The 19481-nt window shown below is 36.1% G+C and overlaps 3 protein-coding genes across 3 annotated transcripts; all 3 read right to left on the bottom strand.

The window, feature by feature from the left end:
• Positions 1-1715: 1715 nt before the first annotated feature.
• LOC113302907 (fasciclin-like arabinogalactan protein 7) lies at positions 1716-3477 on the bottom strand. The gene is made up of 2 exons (XM_026551875.1): positions 3263-3477; positions 1716-2782 (listed from the first exon to the last, which is right to left on the bottom strand). Exon 2 carries the CDS (start codon positions 2757-2759, stop codon positions 1989-1991), a length of 771 nt encoding a protein of 256 aa, XP_026407660.1. The 5' UTR covers positions 2760-2782; positions 3263-3477; the 3' UTR covers positions 1716-1988.
• Positions 3478-5389: 1912 nt separating this feature from the next.
• LOC113302891 (rho GDP-dissociation inhibitor 1-like) lies at positions 5390-7995 on the bottom strand. The gene is made up of 4 exons (XM_026551857.1): positions 7146-7995; positions 6739-6957; positions 6128-6252; positions 5390-5838 (listed from the first exon to the last, which is right to left on the bottom strand). The coding sequence occupies exons 1-4, from the start codon at positions 7405-7407 to the stop codon at positions 5761-5763; spliced, it is 684 nt and encodes a 227-aa protein (XP_026407642.1). The 5' UTR covers positions 7408-7995; the 3' UTR covers positions 5390-5760.
• Positions 7996-9035: 1040 nt separating this feature from the next.
• On the bottom strand, positions 9036-11409 carry LOC113302898. The gene is made up of 3 exons (XM_026551866.1): positions 11135-11409; positions 9532-9744; positions 9036-9446 (listed from the first exon to the last, which is right to left on the bottom strand). Exons 1-3 carry the CDS (start codon positions 11348-11350, stop codon positions 9222-9224), a joined length of 654 nt encoding a protein of 217 aa, XP_026407651.1. The 5' UTR covers positions 11351-11409; the 3' UTR covers positions 9036-9221.
• Positions 11410-19481: the final 8072 nt, after the last annotated feature.

The raw sequence follows: 19481 nt of genomic DNA, 5'->3' as shown, positions 1-19481 counted from the left end.
CCCAAACTAAAGCTACCCCTATTGTGCTGTCCAAACTAAAGCTACCCCTTAACTACTCCATTGTGGTTGTGGTCTCACTGGGCACTCCTGTGTTTAGTCCAACCAAACTCAATGTAGCTTGCACGTCACCTAACTTTTCTTTCTTAACAGATAGCCAAAAGTATATATTTCTTGAAAGGAAGAAGAAGGTCTGGTTGGTTGATTGCAAAGAATAGCAACAGCTAACGATGCAGATTTTAGCTAGTATTCTTAAGAGTAAATAATAAATGAGGCAATATTAAAGGAAGGACTATGGTGACAACTTTAAAAGAAAAGCATATCCAACTGAATAGAGAGAAATCTATTTATATGCGGTTTCTTGTGATTCCCCTTATTTTGGTGATGTGGAGTTGTCAAACTGCAAACCTTAAAAGCCAATATGGAAGTAAGTTCACACTTTGTCAGTGTTCACTCTGTTTTACTAAAAAAGAAAATCTGGTACCAACCTTTTGCTCAGCTTGTTGTGAATTTTAAGCAGATTGCATGGAACTTTCAAACCTAGTGAGCAGTGTGCTGTAGACCAATCAATCTATGTAAATCAAAATATGACAACACACTAGGCGTAAAACTTTCAAAATAAGCCAGGGAACAAAAATTCTTGTTTGAACCGGCAAAAGAGACAGGAAAAGACCCAGACAGCCAGACTCTCATAGCTGTGCCATTTCTCTTGATCATTATTTATCATGATGCTCAGGTTTCGAACTTAGCTAACGGGCTATAAAATCTTCAGAGCCAAAAGTTGCATTGCATTCGGAATTTCTGGAGCAAAACAACACTTAGCACAGAACCTAGAACTCCATCGCATAGAAATGATACCGAAGTGCCTGAGCACATGTTGAAGGTTTAGAATGTTCAGTTGTCTTGAGATTCTCAAATTGTAAATTAGCGTGCAAATCAAAATCTGGAATGCATTTCTTTGAAACCATGTTTTCGGCACAACTGATTGAATATCTTATTGAATCACGTTCACAAGACCGTTGACATACAAAACGGTGACTTATAAACACACATGCTACCTTCAAATCCTTACGACCCGGCCATATGTTTTACTCAAGACGGAGAGGCATGTTATATCTGACTATCTGTATCGCACGCAAAACTAAAGATAAGTCATAAACACCACTGGCTAGCCTCATGGCTAAAATTCGACAGTTACTGGTGTAAAGTACTTCTAGTTGTCAACAAAAAAATAAAATCCAGATCTCCTTCAGTAATGACTACTTGACATTGTATTGGATTCTGATCTTATGTCTAGCTTTCCTGGTTGGGTTTCATGTCCCATGGCCAACACCATGCGAAGAACCTTTGATGATGTTAGAAAAAACGCTTTAAAATTACCAATTTTTCCATGGACTATGTTTTGATCCCTAGACCTATTGCCCATTAATTGTTTTTTCTTTTGAATAGATAAAACAATAGTCCCAAATTGACTAAAATCTAAAGAGTTTTAGACATAAATACCATAGAATTGGCTATAAGGGCATGGCCCTTGGGTCATTAGACTTTTGTGCTTGGAGGGAAGGCTTAGACTAGGGCAAGGTTGATAGTGTTGTATCCTGGAGGTGACTCGCCAACTGCTGTAGCATCTCAGAGGAGTGGCAGACAACATTATTTTGAGCTAAGTATCTTCTTCTCAGTTACAGTTACATTATTAGTACTTTCACCAACAGATGATACCCAAAACAAAGATCATACTGCTTATACAAATCAGTGCTAAACAGATTCAATTTGATGCTTATTCTCACAGAACATCTTACTTAAACTTCAACAGCATACATAAATACATACATTCTGAAAAGTAGAAACAAGAAAATGAACATAAAAATCATTCAAAGGAATTAAAAATATGAATACAATCGCTAGCTAGTTCTCCCCAGTATATATAAATTAAATCATCAAACTCATCCAATGTACTAAATCTCCGTCTCTCCGTCCTTCTTTCTGTCTAACTAGAACATCAAAACCAAACAACTTGAGACAACAAAAACAAAGTAACTCATAACAATTTTATGAGAAGATGATTTCTTTGAGGATTTAGGAGAAAACCCATCAGCACTTTTAGCAGCTCCGGGTGCATCGGCAGCAGGTGCAACATCAGGAGCTGGTGCTGGAGCTGGAGTTGGTGATGGTGGTGGTGGTGGGCCGAAAAGGGTTTCAGGTAGTAAAACACTATCAACCTGATAAATAGCAACTGGATCTGTTGAATGCACAGCGCTGCTTACCTTAGACTTACTCCAACCTGAACTCATATGTACTGTTCCACCAACATCAGTGAAATTCAACTGATACTGCCCACCAGCAAATGTAGTAACAGGACCAGATTCACTCAATTTCTTGAAATCAGCTAATGAGTAATAATGTGGTAATGCATGGAAAAGCATCAAAGATTTCAGTTGGTCTGCGGTCAAGTTAGCAAGAGAAGCTGGTTTTTTGATGTTTGAGAAGGCTTTATCTTTTGGTACCAAAATTGTTATACCTTCCTCAGTGTTATTGGCTTGGTTTTGAAAGGTCTCAATGACTTTGGTTTGTTCAAGATAATTGAGAAATGTGTGAAATGGTCCAGCAACTGTGAGTAAATCAGTTATGTTTACATAGTCTGATGCTGGAGCTGGTGTTGGTGCTAGTGGTGGTGCTGGTGGAGATTTAGCCTTTTGAGCATCTGTAACACTCACCACGACTAGTAAAATAGCAACAGTGAAGAAAATCTTGGAAACCTGCATGTTGGCTCTAAATCTCTAAACTCCTGCCAAGAAAAACAACGCAATCCAAATTAGATCCCAATCTGTAAAACCCTAACTTTAATAAAGATCTGTAATTTGTGTGGGTTTTATGAGAACACCCAAAGCTCACAAAATGCCCTCAAAATATCAGAAACTTCAACCCACAATTGGATGTTTTTGCTAAGATCTTGACGAGCTACAAATCAGCATTTTAAGAATAACCCAAACCTCAAATGCCTCTAAAAATCAGAACCCATTATCAAAATTGGATCTTTATGATAAGATCTTGATGAACTACTACTCGTAAGCTAAAATACACCATTGTCAAATTGAAAAGCTAATTAACATTTGAAGAAAAACCCATTCACAAATAATAAGATAAATCAATTAAAAGTAGATCTAACTGTAAGCAACTAAGTAGATATTTATATATAGAACGGAAATGAATAGCAGAGGAAAATGAAGTAAGATTCTGTAAGAATGTGAATGAATAGCAGACTAACCTTAGCAACAGGAATCCAGAGAGTGAGTGAGAGTGGTGATAAAAGAAAGGGAAAATGCAATTGAGATTTGAGTTGCAAAGAGTATTTATATATAGAGAGAGGGGTTGATGCTAAACAAAAAGGTCAGTATCAATAATGGGCTGTGGCAGCTGGTATTTAGAGAGAGAGTGATAAGAGTGTGAGAGACAGAGAAAAGGTATTGAATGAATGTGTGTGGGGGACTAAAAAATTTAGGCAAGATTTATAATGAAGCCCCCATGTAAGGTGTGATATCATTATCAAATCTTCCTCCTGCTGTTTATTTAATACCAATATTTCTACTCTACAAACTTACACTCCACTCTTAAATCTTTTAATTGTTCATCAATTCACATCATATTTCTGATAAAATTTACACCTCTCTGAATCTAATTCATTTTTCTTAATAAAATAAGTTATTCCTAATATGGTCTCTGATTGGTGTAATGTAATGTATATAACTCAACTACTTAGAAAATCATAATATTAGAGCAATTAATTTTTCGTTAACATATATTCTGCTTTAAATTAAAACCAAGAAAACAAACTGTATCACTGTAGCATTAACAGAAATTCTTTTTGTACAGAAGGAAAAGAAAATTTGGTTTTTCGGTGTTTGACTGACTAATGTGGACTGTAGATAATATAGACTGTAAAGTAAGATTCAGATACATTAAACATCTCACATGATAGACACTGGACAGCAACTACAATGATGATTTATAATTCTCATTTTTAGTTCATTGGACATGGAAGATCAGCAAAACCAAATCATGGGCACACATAAGTGATGGATCAATTTTCATGTCGTGCTAATTGGCAGGGTTGGTTGATACACATTTGTTGCATACATTTAGTGGTTCAGTTTGCTCATTCAGTAGAGGTAGTGCATCAGCTGTGATCGTCTGTAACAGTTTATTTTCATTTCTAACACAAAACTTAGAAGAAAAAGTCTACCAATGAAGATTTATTTAGTATCAAAAATCAGATCCAATCCAGATTTTTAATGAGAAATGCATCATAGAGGATTAAATAACAGGAGAAAACGAGGATTGTGATTGGCCCAATCACATGTAACATTTTCTGATTTATTATTTGTTTTTTTGTTGGTAAAACATTTTCTGATTTAGTATTTGTTTTTAGTTGGTTCTTACTAATTTCCAAGATTAGCTGTTTCTCCCACTAGACGCCGTAACCACTAATGATCTTGTTTTACAAAACAACATGAACCGACACTTTCATGTGGGGCCTATACAACTATACAAAGATCCATATAACTAAACAACCATTTTGATCATGAGATGTTGAATTTAAAATTGCAAGTAAGCAAACTTATTGAGCTGTAAAGCTTTTAATCAAACTAATGCACGGTTGGGTATCTCAACTTTATGCAATGGCATAACACCTCTGTCACCGAGACTACGCTCACGTCAATTACGATTACATTGATTACATGTAATACGGGTTCAGATTTATAACAGTTTTTTCAGTTTGTAAGACTGATAATACTGTCTTGTATCCGAATCTATAGTAGTTCTAAATCGATTCGAAACATTCCCGAATAATATCTGGTAAGAACAGTTCTCCACCAATATAGTCAATTTCGGCCAAGATGAGTTTCTTAGTCTCGGCCTCATCTTAGTCTGTCTTAAATTATGCAAATTTTTATAATTTGTGTATTTCAAGGCTTGCAATATGCTATTGATTCAAACTTTCAGATACAGGGTTGATAACCAAAATGTCTCGGAACATTTTTATCCTGTTATGAAGCAAAATATAAGTGAAAAGTCAATTGTGGGTGTAGGACTAGGAGTTCTGAACTAATGGAGTCTTAGTTATGATTGGCCTGCGCACTAATAACCTAGTGCAGGTATGGGATAAAACAGGTCTTACCATCTCAAAATATCCTGTGGTCTGGAATCTGAATAATGTGCAAGGTATGGGAGTAAAAGAAAAAGTAAAGAAAAGGAAGAGACGCATTGTATTCCAACAAGAAGAAAAGAACAAGACATCAGAAAAGAAGAAAAGGAGATATCTTTAACTAGTAGTTTCATCATGAGGAGTAATCAAGTTAGTAAAAAGCAGAATAGAAGAAAAAAATGATCAGACTAACAGAAAGACATTCATTTCCCATTGCACTTCTTCTGCTTTCAAGTTTTACAAGTCTGCTACACATAATATGGGTCTCATTCATACATATATCAATATAAAGCTTCACAGAAAAGAAAAGATTTAGACTTCGACGAAAACGGAATTGATTGAATATGAAGGCATTGCAGGGTAGACAAGAAGCACATGAATTACCTAGACAAGCTAAGCTTGTTCTTATTAGAAAGATGTGTATGCATCTATTTTACTACATATGAGAGTGCAAGCAGGTTTGTAATACAGAAGAAATATTTGACGTTGACGTATTGAACGAGAGATGATAATTAACCTTGAGATACTGGCAAGGACAAACAATTCTTGTGGTTCTTGTTTCATCTAGATGCCCAGTCTTTACGAATATCAAAAGTGTAGTCGATCTCTAAGTAACACTTGTTATCGTCATCCAAAAACTGCAGCAAGTAGACAAATACTTGTTAACCACAAAACAATAAGCTTCTAACAATGATTAATGATTTTGAAAGAATTTCAACCCTGAGCAAACAATTCTTCAAGGTACATGAATATGGGTAATGTGCGAAGGAAGACGACTTCTCATAGTGACTAAATGTTAAGTATGTTGGGTCACCTCAAGAACATCAACATACCTTACATGAACTGATTATTTGCCTATGCATCAGTGTATTAGATGACTACGGGTTAAGTTGAAAGTAAAGTGGTACTGGCAGAAGAATTATATACCTTTGTTTTTGCTGAATATTGTCCCCTAGCAAATATACCCGAAGGTGTGGTTTCTTCAGGCATTTCATGTTTATAAGGCTCTTCCTGTGGACTGAAAGTCCCAAGCATCTCTTTTGTGCTGTCCACTGAAAATTAAGAAAAGACACTTGAGTGAATCGAATGAGTCGATCTTAGCTTACTACACAGATAGAAAACTGATATGCACGTGACACGGACAAAGGTCAATGACCTGAACTTCATGTAGCAAATCTGTAATATATGTACATTAAACACCATTCGATTTAGAAATGAAATACTCCACAACATATCTAAACCATTCAGAAAACTTATAACCACAGTCTGGTCCTGGTATGCCTTTTTTCTTTTTATGTTTGTCATTGTAGATGGTGATTTCTTTCGATCAGTAAATTCTTTTATTACATAACCTGCCTGTATTTATTAACTTGCAAGCATATGAACCCAAAACTCAAATGCAGCACTTCCAACCATTCTCTAGAGTGTGGAAACAATATGCCTAAATTCAAATTCTGTACATTATTTTCTTGTACGATATTTACTTACGGAGTATCATGGTATGATATGGAGGCAACTAGAAAAGTGACAGAGCTTACCCTTGACAGCAGTTTTCCAAACTGTGTTGGTATATTTCAGTCCAGACACAATGTTGTTGCTGACTTTAAAAGAGAACTCAAGGCTGTAACGGCTATTTTCTTTCAAAGTAAACCATAATCCCTTAGGATTTCCTTCCTCAGGAATTGGAAGAACAATCGCATCTCTACCAGGGGAATTGATTGAAAGACTCAAAATCTTCACATCTGGGTCCAACGTTTCTATGACAAGAGAAAACCACACCAACAATGTAAAATAATACGTCATATCTATTGAAATTATCAAACATAGCCCAAATAATGTAACCAACAACAAGTGACAATGCACCAACCAAAAATCAAGATCAATAGGGAGTATCAGCCAATGACCTTGACATATGAACATATTGAGAAGAAAAAAAATTGAATACCTCCAACAGAATTCAAGTCCACACTCCCAAGAAGCTGTTCTTTCCACCTCCTTAGACTCTCATCTTCCTTATCTTTTTCAAGTTGTTCTTTGAGGGTGCGCTGAGGACCCAACTCGATAGTCCCCTCTTCGTCATCTTCTTCATCATCCTCTTGATCTGTTGTTACATCCAATGAAGCCTGACTCATTTGTCTATTAAGTTCTTCTTCTTCTTCTGTTTTATGAACTTCCTCTTCACCATCTTTATCTTTATCCAATCCCATCTCTTAACTTTGCCTTCAAAGAACTCAAACTCACAAAGAAGAACTCAAACTCACAAAGACATCAACAACTAATAGCCAAACCTAAAGGCAACAACCTTCAGCAAATTAACATAATAACAGAATCCTAGAAAGGAAAAACGAAAAATAATCACCAAATAAATAATAAAACAATGTCTAGAAAAAAGTTAAAGAGACAATTTTATCAAAGAATCCCACAAAAGTAGCACAAACCTCTCTACCCAAGGAAACAAAAGAAATAATCAAGAAACCAACTAACAAGACAAAACACAACCTTCAAAATGAATTGAAAACTCAAAAGAAAGAAAAAGAAAAGAGAAACTGGTTTTCTTAACACAATTTTGAAGTTTTGTGTAAATGTTAATGGGTGGAGACAAGACGGAGATAGATTTGATAGGGAGAGAATTGAGAGGAAACGGTCATGTGGTGATCCTGAAGTTTTTGAGAGACAACGAATGGGAGGTGTTGAGAGAAAAGTTGAAGGTTACAAACTCAAAACAATTGTGCTGCAATGTGGCTTTCCTTCCCTCCACTCACCAGACCAAGATTCTAGGACCTCTACATCTCACTTTCCAACAAAAACAGAAACTAGCCAGTGGATTTTAAATGGACTAAAATTTTCCTTTGACCACTTCTTTAGCTGATTGGATCCAAAATAGATCATGAAACATGATGGATCAATGCAATGGGTCACTTCACGCCTTTTGATCAATTGAAGCGAGAGCCTAACCGGCGTTAGCCAAACACACTTCTTTTGGCTCGCCTCTAGCTTGCTTATTTTAAGTATCACACAGTGCAAGTCTGTGCCGAGCCCAGCAAACACATCCCTGAAATACTACAGGCTCTCATAGGCTCATAGCAATTGCATATTTTTGTTCAGGCATTTGCTCATGTCTTTGCATGGATACACTGAATTAATGTTGTCTGGAGAACATTAGTGCTATACTGATTTCTCAGTTATATCCCTAACCAGTTCCACCTAATCATCATTTACTGGATGGTTTGTATGATGGTAGTAGATCCTACAGAGTTTGCATTAATTGGTGGAACAAATCGTAACCGTATCCAGTCAGGACATGATCATACTTGAGAAATGTACACCGAGTGTTACCCCAACTATAATCATTGTTTGAGTAATAAACCAAACATTGCATGAACCCACAAATGAATGCCTTCTGTCAAAATCAGGAAGAGTCCTCACAAGTTTACGGTTATGAACTTTAAAATAAACTTATGTTATATATTGGTGAAACAGGCTCATCAGTGTTACTATTTCTAGACTATTCCACATAATATAGACTAAGGTTGCCAGACTTGTGGCCATCAACAAATAGTAACAAACTCACCTCAGGATTTTGGTTATGGTGAAGTAGATGATGATCAGCCTGTTCCTGTTCTTGAAAAAACCCAACACCAAGATTATGTTTGAGTTGCAAATAAGCAAAGTAATTAGTAGCAATAATGACATAGGCAATATAGAAGAAAAGGCAAGCTTGAGCCACAGTGGACGCGGAGGAGGAAAACTAGCAATCAGACACTGTTAGTTGGGTTCTTTTTTTTCTATGAAGACTGTTAGTTGAGTTCGACTAGAAAAATAGAAGCCAAATCAATTTGTACACTATAACACCGAAAACTGAACTTTATAATAACATATGATAAGAGTTTTTACCAAGTTCGTGCAAAATATAAAATATTACCAAAATTGATCTGCTCTAATATTTATCGAACTCTAACACTATATTCTAATACATCAATTTATAGAATAGAAGTGTTGTTTGCAGCAGAGAGAGAAGATCTCAGTCACTTCCCCATTTCCCAATCACACTTTCTTTAGCAGACAACTGTGTATAGACGTTCTCCTTAGGCACATTATCAGAAGTATCAAAAGAACTGCCACGATATATCTTTCCCAAAACACGTGAGGTTATATATGTGAATCCATTTCGCGTTCCCCTCAAAGCATAAAGCAATGGGTTGAATGCAACAGCAAGCATCACTTCTCCCTTTGCTATCACAAGATACTGCATATACAAAGAGAAGTGGATATATAGCTCAATGCAGTAGAAGAAACTAACATAATTCAACCAAGGAGGTGATAAAACTTACCATCAAAATTATACCCAAAATTGCAAGGCTAGCTTGTTGCGCCTCCTGCCAGAAATGATCGTCATTTGACCCACCAAATCCAAACCAACCACCTCCACCACCGCCATCATCCCCGCCGCCGCTCTCCTCCCTTTTCTGTATTTCCTTGTTCCATTTCTCAAACTCCATCTTCTTTCCTCCAAGAGCACCTTCTAAAGCTTTCCGAGCTTGGTCCTGCAGGGAGAAAATTGAATAAGGTAAAGTATTTATAGAGGAGAAACTATCGGCCTTAACTTGTGAAAAAACGTATAACATATAGCAATTGCAAATTCACATGGATATAGGCCACTTCTTATTCATTTATTCCTGAAAGGATGGCTAACTCAGTTTCTGTACCGCAGAACAAGTTGCTTGGATTAAGAATTACAGATTCATAAACTGCTTGCGGCTTCGAGCTTCAGTATGTCAACTGCTCAATTACATAATACTAGTATACAGACATCTAGTAACTTAAACTACACATATCAAACAGTACAAAAACATACTAGAACACCTGCAAATGTTTGGGATATATAAAATTTTCTGACAAGTTATATGCAATCTATCTCTATAATCATTTTTGCTCGCATTAGACACATTTCACACTGCTGCCATATCTCCTGTCTGTTGTATCATGTTCACTACGTTCACCATCACTTGCCAGCAATATAATGTTCGAGGTGATCCTTCTAATATAATTCTGTTTTATGTGGTATATTTGCTCAGATTCTCACTTTGTAAGATAAATCTCACAATAAGTTCACTATAATCTTTTTACATACTGATCAACTCCTTAAGGCATATACATGTAAGAAATTAAAGGAATACCATTACGCCTCGTATGTATATATCAAACATTCAGCCAAAGTCTGACGGCTTCCTCTAAAGTGTATCCGGTAGACGATTGGAACTAAAGAAGTTTACTGAAAGAAAAGTAACATTTCTTCACAACTGTTCACCCACAACGCAGGAAAGATAGAACCCTTCAACAGGATGTAGGTTTGATGGCTACAACAAGGTACTAAATTATGCTAACAGACACTAGTAGGTGATTGGAAATCTTTCTGTAACAATCTTGTTTTAATGTTAATAACACAGAATTGGAACTCGCAAAATCCATCACAGACCTGTATCAGAGGTAGAGAACAATAATAGGCACCTACCATATTTACTGGATATGAAACTGACAAATCGTAGTTCAAACTAAGCTCAGTTAAGAAGATATAGCTCTATCTTTTATAGTGAAACAATCAACAATATTTAATCAATATTGTCATTTGTAAGCATTTCAATAAATAATGATAATCCCTTTCCAATACCATACTCAAGGTAAATATCGATAATGTCTTTTCTGGAAAATGAGTTAACCTAACATATTCCTCAATGATTTTCAGAACTATAACAATTAGCTTTTATACACTGAAACTAAATTTTGCATTAAGTATCGATAACTTTCCACCTTTACTCAATTTTCCATCACTCTGAAACCCTACTACAACCCAATTTTCACAAAATCAAACAAAACAGCAAAACCTAAATTATGGTTGCTAACAAACATGATAAGAAAAAAAAGTAAGGAAGTAACCTCTTTGCGATTGTTTGATGAGAAGAAACAAGAAAATCTGCTTCTGTGATTGAGTTTTTGTTGAAGGGATGTCCATTTATTGTTTTGATTTCGACTAAAAGATGTTGAGAATCTTAATTGAGATGAACATGGTGACCACGATGATGGTGATGATGTTTTTAAGGAAGAAGCGTTTAGGGTTTGAAGTGGAGACCGTATGTTAAGAATCTGAGCCATTGTCACTTGCTCCTTTCAGCACCCTATGAAAAAGTTCTTTTCTTTATCAGAAACGTTCACCGCTAAGTCGGGCTGATATAATCACCTATTCTTGTGCTTAGGAAAGCTACGACTCAGACCAACATGAGACTGAGTGATGCTCCAGTCCAAACCGATTCTTGACAACTAAAACGAGTTTGGAAATCGGTGTTTTTTTTTATTAATGAAAAACGTTAATCTGTGAATTCAGGCTCTTCAGAGACAGACTCATGTAGAGTTGTTCTTTCAATGACTGAATTTGTAGAATTAACATCGACAGAAAAAAGTACAGAGACCTTGTTATTGAAAGTACATATATCATAAGCTTTGATCATGTCAAAAGCTATTGCAGGAAATAAAAAACTAGGAGCCTGATCATTCCAAGAAACTGTGCTGCTTAAGCTTCTCCCCTTTTTGGCCAACAAGTCTGTCACCTTGTTTGCTCTTTTGTCTACATGCTGAAATCCTAGAAATGAAACTAGTTGATTTGCTAATACTCTAACTTCTTCTAATATTGCTACGCATTGTCATTGGACATTCACTTTATTTCCTTGAAGATACCATATTGTCGCCTGATTATCCCCTTCTATGACCAGATTTTGCATATTGTTTCTGATGGCCCATCGTGTTGCCTTTAGCAAAGCTACAGCTTCTGCCTCTTCAGCTGAGAAGGTCCTGCAACATCCAATTTCTGCTGCTTGGAAGGTACCTGTCCAGTTACGGATGATAAGACCAAAACCAGCATTAGTAAGTTCAGACAACCAAGAAGCATCACAGTTAAGTTTAAAAGTGTTAACAACAAGTAAGTTCCAATAAATGTTCATGTTTAGACTAGTGCTGCTAATTTCAGTTGTCTTGGCTTTTCTTTCTGGGTGCCAGTAAGCGAAATGTCTGGTAATAGCTATAGCTAGTTGTTCAGGTGATCTAGTTTTATCTTCAAAGACTCTAAGACATCTTTCTTTCCAAATAAACCAGCATGTTGTTGCTGCTAATGCCATTGAGATGGACTGTATGTTTCATGTCCTCCATTCATTATAATTATCTAGAAACGATCTATTTGCAGTATGTAAGTTTAGATGTACTCCCTGTGTAGCCATTGGTGGTAAGCTCCAAACAACCTTTGCAAAATTACATTCAAAAAACAAATGATAAGTTGATTCTACACTGTTTTTACAAAAAAACACAGTTTTTATCTTCATCTCTGGCAGATCCCAACTTTTGTTTAGTTGGTAAGGCATCATGTATACATTTCCAAACAAAAAGATTTGCCCTTTGAGACGTATTTATGCTCCATAATCCCTTCCAGAATTTTTTTGAAGAATGAGAAGCAAGACTGGAAGGGTTTAAGAGTTTAGCATATAAGGATTTTACTGAGATTTCACCATTCTTAGTTCGGTTCCATCTTGAAATCGGTGTTTTTTGAGTTCCCAAATTGATATTAAGACGCACCCATTCAGATAGTTCATATTGGTAGTCTCGAACTCATTCAGATTTAAGACAACCAAATGATAAGGCAGGGTTTTTACTTCGTTATAGCTTAATTGTACGGAATCCAACCATTATGGTCTTGTGTGTAGCTTAAGTGTAATGATATCCCTTAGCTACATTTAAAAGTGTATCACATCAGATCGGGTTGTATAGAAGGGAAATCACATGAGCTTCCGTATAATTTTTTGCTTTACGGAAACCGAGTATTCGTCTGGCATCGATACGCAATATCTGTGACATTTTATAATTTACACATAAACTGAGTATCCGTTTCCTAAATTTTATTTGTTTGACCTCGTATCGTTTACACTTCGCTCACAAACCATCCGTCATTTTCAACGGCTCTATCTTCTTCGTCGTCGGATCCCAACAGTTATTTTTTCAAAATTTAAGAAAAATGTCTATATAAGGGAACTCTAATTCTCAATTCAAACTTATCTCTCTTCTACTACACTTCTTTGATATTTTCTTAACCTTCTAATACTCAAGTTCTTATATTTTAGTTTGATTCAAAGTGGTTAATAATTTTGTTCAAAGAGAAGAAATTGATATTACCATTGCATACATTTATGTGAGGTGTGATGAAATTGTTGGTGCAAAATAAAAAACATCTCTTTTCTAGAAACGTATTCATGAAATTTTCGTCGATCGGAACGACAATCCTAATGAAAGGGATCCCAGTGCCTTAAAAACAAAGATGAAAGCTACTAAAAAAGATTGCAGAGAATTTGTGTGAATACTTAATGCTATATATCGGCAAACTACAAACGGTGCTTCACATGAAGATTTGGTAAGTTCTACCATTTTATTATTTTTTTTCTGCTTGGTGATGTTTGGTAAGTAACTTTTTTTTTAACATAATCTTTCAGATACGAGGGAAATCATTCAAGTTTGATGCTTGTTATGAATTGTTGAAACTGAAGTTCCTGGATTTGATTATCAGCATATTGTTGCACAAAATAGTGTCATTCTTGATAGCCATCATAACTTTGTACCAGTCGAAGATGGGGTAGAAGTAATACCCCATCTTCGAAACTAAAAAATGGAATTAAAAGTATCAGGATAGGCCTTTCGGAACTAAAAAATTCAAAAGGGAAGCTAAGCTGAAGAAGGATCGCGAGCAAGGTATATTCATGGAAGGTGATGGGGGAAGTTCTTAGATTAAGATGGAAGAAGACGAGATCAACATAGAGCAAATATTATGGAGTATGTTAAGGAAACACGATCGAGGAAGGAAGCTATCAAAGCGGAACAAGAAGGTCATCTCCGAGCAGTTTGGACATCTAACCAACAACAAAGTTATGAAATGCATCAGCAACTGAGTTATCAAATGCACCAACAAGCGATTTATCAAATGCACAAACAACAGAGTTATTAAACGCAATTAGAGCAATATAATGCAATTATGGCTGTGGATCTAAGTAAGTTAGCTCCTTACGAGCGAAAATATTATCGACGTAAGCAAAAGGATATTTTCAAGAGGATGAATGCAATCAACATTGAAGATTCGGAAGATGATGAAGTTATCCACCTCTAAAAGTTATCCGTTAATTGAGTTTAGTTTTTTATTTCGTGTCAGTCCAATTTTAAATAAAAAGTGTTGTTTTAGTTTTTAGTTCTTGTACTTGTGGTCTTAATTAAAATTGTTATACAGTTAAAAATTAATGTTGTTGCTTGAATTAATGAAAGTTTTATATTTCGAATAACCAAAGGCTCTATTTTTAGAAATTAACGCTAACGGCTCTATTTTTTGGAATTAACACCAATATCTCTTTAACACCAACACTGGTGTTCTGTTGTGTTGGTCGCCGTTGATGTAAATTTTATTAGAGAGATGTTAAAAAAAGTGTTCATTAATAACTTGAAATTACAACTGCTCATTCGACTATTGTGTGTTGTCAAACACTTTTTTGAATGTGAAAAAGCGGGGGTCCAACAACCACGCCCAATATTTCGTTTAGGCAATCTGTATGGACTAACTCCAATATAATTCTGAAGGAATCAACTAGACAGTTAGACTCAATCAAGGAAAATATATCCAAGAGTTATATCTCAATTTCTCAAATCAATCTGCAATCGAACAAATAGAAATCTATGAGCCGGATTAATAAGAGAAATAACTTGGATGGTACCAAAAACCAATATCCAAGCGTCAATCAATTTCAATCAACAACCAAAGGTTGGATTCACCAATTGATTAAACTACGCACAACCTGTGATATTTCAATTATATAGAAAATATAATGTGAAAAAGAAATAACACAGACACCAGAAATTTTGTTAACGAGGAACCCGCAAATGCAGAAAAACCCCGAGACGTAGTCCAGATTTGAACATCATAATGTATCAAGCCGCTACAGATTCTAACCTACTACAAGGTAACTTCGAACTAGAATGTAATTGAGCCCTAACCAGTCTCACACTGATTAAGGTACAGTCACGTTCCTTACGCCTCTGAATCCCAGCAGGACTCTACGCACTTGATTCCCTTAGTTGATCTCATTCTCACCCACAACTAAGAGTTGCTACGACCCAAAGTCGAAGACTTTAATAAACAAATCTGTATCACACAGAAAAGTCTATGGTAATATATAAATCCGTCTCCCATGAATATACCTACGAGTTTTGTTCCGTCTTTTGATAAATCAAGGTGAACAGGAACCAATTGATAAACCGGACTTAAATTCCCGAAGAACAGCCTAGTAATATCAATCACCTCATAAAAATCTTAATTGTATGTTAGCGAAACAAGATATTTTGGAATCACAAAGAATGAGACGAAGAGCTTTGTGATTACTTTTTATCTTGCCTATTAGAGATTAAATCCCGAGCAAATCTTAGAGAAGATCTTACTCAATACGATAGAACAAAGTAAGATCAGAACACGCAACTACAAAGAAAATATTGGGCCTAGCTTCAGAATCCCAATGAAGTCTTTAAGTCGTTAACCTATAATGGTTTTAGGAAAAACCTAGGTTAAAGAAGAATCGACTCTAGTCGCAACTAGTACCACATAGGGGGTGTGGGAATTATGTTTCCTAGTTGCTAGAGTTCTCCCTTATATAGTCTTCAAATCGGGGTTTGCAATCAATGTTACCTTGGTAACAAAACATTCAATATTCACCGTAAGATGAAAACCTGATTAGATTCAAGCTAATATCTTTCAACTGTTAGATTGTCTTAGCTTGTTACACACAAATTAAATGTGCCTTCATTTAGATATGGGTAGCCTTCATTTAGATATGGGTAACCGTACCTAAACGTGTACACTTGGTTGGCTCAATAATAGTTAACCGAAGTTAGCCATATAAACACTTTCATATCAACCTTGTTCATATTAAACACAACTAGTTCAAATGATTCAAATGAAACTAGTTATAGAGTTGTTCAATTGTTTATATTCTCATAGAAGTATACAAGACACAATTGAAGCAAAATCGTTTTTGATTCACTCGAATCGATTCATGAACATTATAGCCACGGTTTGCAAAGATTGTATTCCTTATTATATAAATGTATTTGTTCATGAGTATGTAAACATACATAACCAATTTTAGAACTTAATCCACTCAGGTATGCAAACCGGTACGCCTACGTAAGTGTTTGTGGGTGAAAACTGTTTCTGCAGATTTTGGTAATTTCGGGTGTGTGGATGAGAAATGAATCTAAACCCTAAACAATGCACTACACGGGAGTACTTTTGATTCGATAGATTAATCTGTACAATCCTGTCCTAAACCAAGAAATGGTTGTTCCAGGCTTGCTTCGGTCACAAAGTGAAGGAGAATGGTTGGTCTTAAGGAGGGAAGCGAAGAGAGTGTTGAGACCAGAATAGTTAATTCTGAAGGTGTGGTTGTTTATGACTCGTATCTGAAAGTAGAACTGGCTAGCATAATGGAAAGCTACCAGGTGATTTCTAGATACTGTGTTGTTGCCGACCAAAAACTTATTTTTTGGTGAAAATAGGTGAAGCCTATTTATACAAGTCATATTGAAACGTATCCTGGTCTCGTAGGAAGTGGAAACGATTGAGTGGTGGAAGAAAAGAGTAATGTGTAACCGTCAGTCATTATGCTTCCATGATGAAGAAAGTGAATTCGTTTACGCCGTTACTTTTTTACCACCACTAATTACCCTGCTTCATGACACTTTCTTGTAACGGGAGCATTGCACGCCGCACGCTGTAAACCGCCAGACCAATATCCTGATGAGCATCCCCCAGTTTGTGACATGTTTGATGTCAAAAGTGTTTTCGTGGAAAACATGTAGCACTTTGCTACGTGTGGCAAGTCAAAGTCAAGGGACTTACCGCAGAAAAATAGCATGTAATGCTATTAGGCTCATTTTGGCTGGTCGCCTAAAACTTTCCACAGGTTTGTCAGTTCGGTGGTGAACTTCGATGGCTGAGATCACATCTCATGAAGGAGGGTAGCCGTTGATTATGGCTACCTTGTGTTGGCGCCTGATAATGGCGCGGTGGTGTTTTGGTGTACGCAAGTGGCAATGTGGCATGGCTGGCATGGAACGTGCATGCCAGTGGCACGGTGATGTAAGTGGCGCCTGGCGTAGCCATGGCCACTAGATTTAGGCAGCTGGTCATCTGAAACTTGCCACAAGTCTGTCATATGAATACTTCATATCAACCTTGTTCATCTTAAACACAACTAGTTCAAATGATTCAAATGAAACTAGTTATAGAGTTGTTCAATTATTTATATTCTTATAGAAGTATACAAGACACAATTGAAGCAAAATCGGTTTTGATTCACTCGAATCGGTTCATGAACATTATAGCCACTGTTTGCAAAGACTGCATTCCTTATTATATAAATGTATTTGTTCATGAGTATGTAAACATACATAACCGATTTTAGAACTTAACTCACTCAGGTATGCAAACGTGTATGCATACCTAAGTTCCTGGACTTGGTCTTGTTCGCCAGTATGCAAATGGGTAGGCATAATGTCGTTCATGACCGAACTCAATTGAAATCAGTACGCATACGGTTATGCATACTATAGTTCCCGGACTTCAACTGTTGAATCAGTACGCATACTAAACTCCCGGACTTGGAATACACATGCAACAGTTAGCATACAAGTACGCATACTGTGATATATTCAATCAAAGGTTAATTGTTCTAAACTCCCATTTGAATCATTGAAACATTTTTGGAACACGAGAATAGCTGTCTCACACAAACTATTAGCTTCAAAGCAATTTTCAAGTGATCAAATAATCGATACGAAACATTCCGAGTCTACATCAAATGACTGTCTCACACAAATCATAAAAGATCTTACCAGACAATTTTTACATGATCATCTTTTGACTTTCGTCAAGAATAAAAGATGAATTTGGTTAAAGAGAAAGCTTACTAACACATATTTCGAGAAATATGTAAGCGAGTTGAACTCAGCTCGAAATATCAAATGTGTTTAAAGTAAATTTTGTATTGCTATACGACTTTTGTCTCAATAGGAGATAGAATAGAAATAGACTTCTGACAGAATGGAATTTTCAAATGAGGTTTTTTCATGAGAAGTGCTCTAACAGAATGAAATTTTCGAATGAGGTTTTTCATGCAACACCTTCAGTAAGTAGTATAATGCCCTGATCTAACATCATAATGTCGTGGACGATTTCTCTTTGTGAATAGGTTAAATCTTTGCATCATCTTAATGATATTGAAATGAGGTTCGTAACAAAAATCACTTCATTTCTATCTTCACCATTCTCGAAGAGATGTCTCTATTACCTCTTCATTGTTTTCACCCTTGAGTCGACATCGATTGAAATTAAATGTTAAAGCAGTGAATTCGTCAACTGCATCGGCTATTGTTGCATATCGAAGGAACAATCCAATTGTATTACGATTGTTGGAGTTTCCTATTTCTGAGGAGAAATACTCAAGAATTGTATGCCAATAAGATTGACTGGGAATACCATTGTTTCCTGCGTTCGTTCCCCCCAGCCGGAAAGAATAAAACCAAGTTTCGACATAGAGATAAATATTCCTCTTATGTAAACTCTGCAGGATTCACATGCGATTGAGCCCTCTTTTAGAAAAATCGAGAATAAACTTAAGTGTTCTTTAGGATATAATCTTTGTCGTGGGTGTGTCTTCCAAATGGGTCGTGTGGGTAGCTCTATGTTTGTGTCCAACTGATCTATTTTTGGAACTTAGGCCCAACTGATATAATTTTTGGAGCTTGGGCCCAGCGGCTACATTTATTGGAGCTCGCGCCCAACGACTGGATATTTTCCCATAAACGTAAATCATTTTTTCTAAACACAACAAACTCAAATCACTTTCAACCAACCCTCTAAACCATGTATTCAAACAGTTCGACCAGCAAAAGAAAACAAATAGTTTGTGCAGAAGTAAAAGAGGTTTGTCCATTATGTTTCATGGATAACCATAGTCTGATGGAATTCCCCTAGATGTATTCAAAATTTCCACAACGAGGTTGCACCGACATCGAGAAGATAATTAAGTCGTTATCAGAGAATATGAGGTACTTGGAATGTGAATATCCTAACTGTCCCGAAGAAGCACAATTACCAGAGGATGCAATGAAACAAAAAGAAGTTAATAAACTCTGCAAAAACTTCAAGCTTAAA

Source organism: Papaver somniferum, chromosome 1, assembly GCF_003573695.1.
Source record: "Papaver somniferum cultivar HN1 chromosome 1, ASM357369v1, whole genome shotgun sequence".
Taxonomy (NCBI): domain Eukaryota; kingdom Viridiplantae; phylum Streptophyta; class Magnoliopsida; order Ranunculales; family Papaveraceae; genus Papaver; species Papaver somniferum.
Note: the sequence above shows the minus strand (reverse complement) of the source record. Positions and strands in the feature narration are given on the sequence as shown.

What these genes read in the sequence shown, in the direction of transcription:
- LOC113302907 (XM_026551875.1), bottom strand. Translation starts at nt 2,759, where the DNA reads ATGCAGGTTTCCAAGATTTTCTTCACTGTTGCTATTTTACTAGTCGTG.
- LOC113302891 (XM_026551857.1), bottom strand. Translation starts at nt 7,407, where the DNA reads ATGGGATTGGATAAAGATAAAGATGGTGAAGAGGAAGTTCATAAAACA. An exon ending in GGACTTGAATTCTGTTGGAG is followed by an intron (nt 6,958 to 7,145) that starts GTATTCAATTTT and finishes CTCTTGTCATAG; the next exon opens with AAACGTTGGACCCAGATGTG. An exon ending in AATATTCAGCAAAAACAAAG is followed by an intron (nt 5,839 to 6,127) that starts GTATATAATTCT and finishes TACTTGCTGCAG; the next exon opens with TTTTTGGATGACGATAACAA.
- LOC113302898 (XM_026551866.1), bottom strand. Translation starts at nt 11,350, where the DNA reads ATGGCTCAGATTCTTAACATACGGTCTCCACTTCAAACCCTAAACGCT. An exon ending in CATCAAACAATCGCAAAGAG is followed by an intron (nt 9,745 to 11,134) that starts GTTACTTCCTTA and finishes TTCTCCCTGCAG; the next exon opens with GACCAAGCTCGGAAAGCTTT. An exon ending in TTTTGGGTATAATTTTGATG is followed by an intron (nt 9,447 to 9,531) that starts GTAAGTTTTATC and finishes TTGTATATGCAG; the next exon opens with TATCTTGTGATAGCAAAGGG.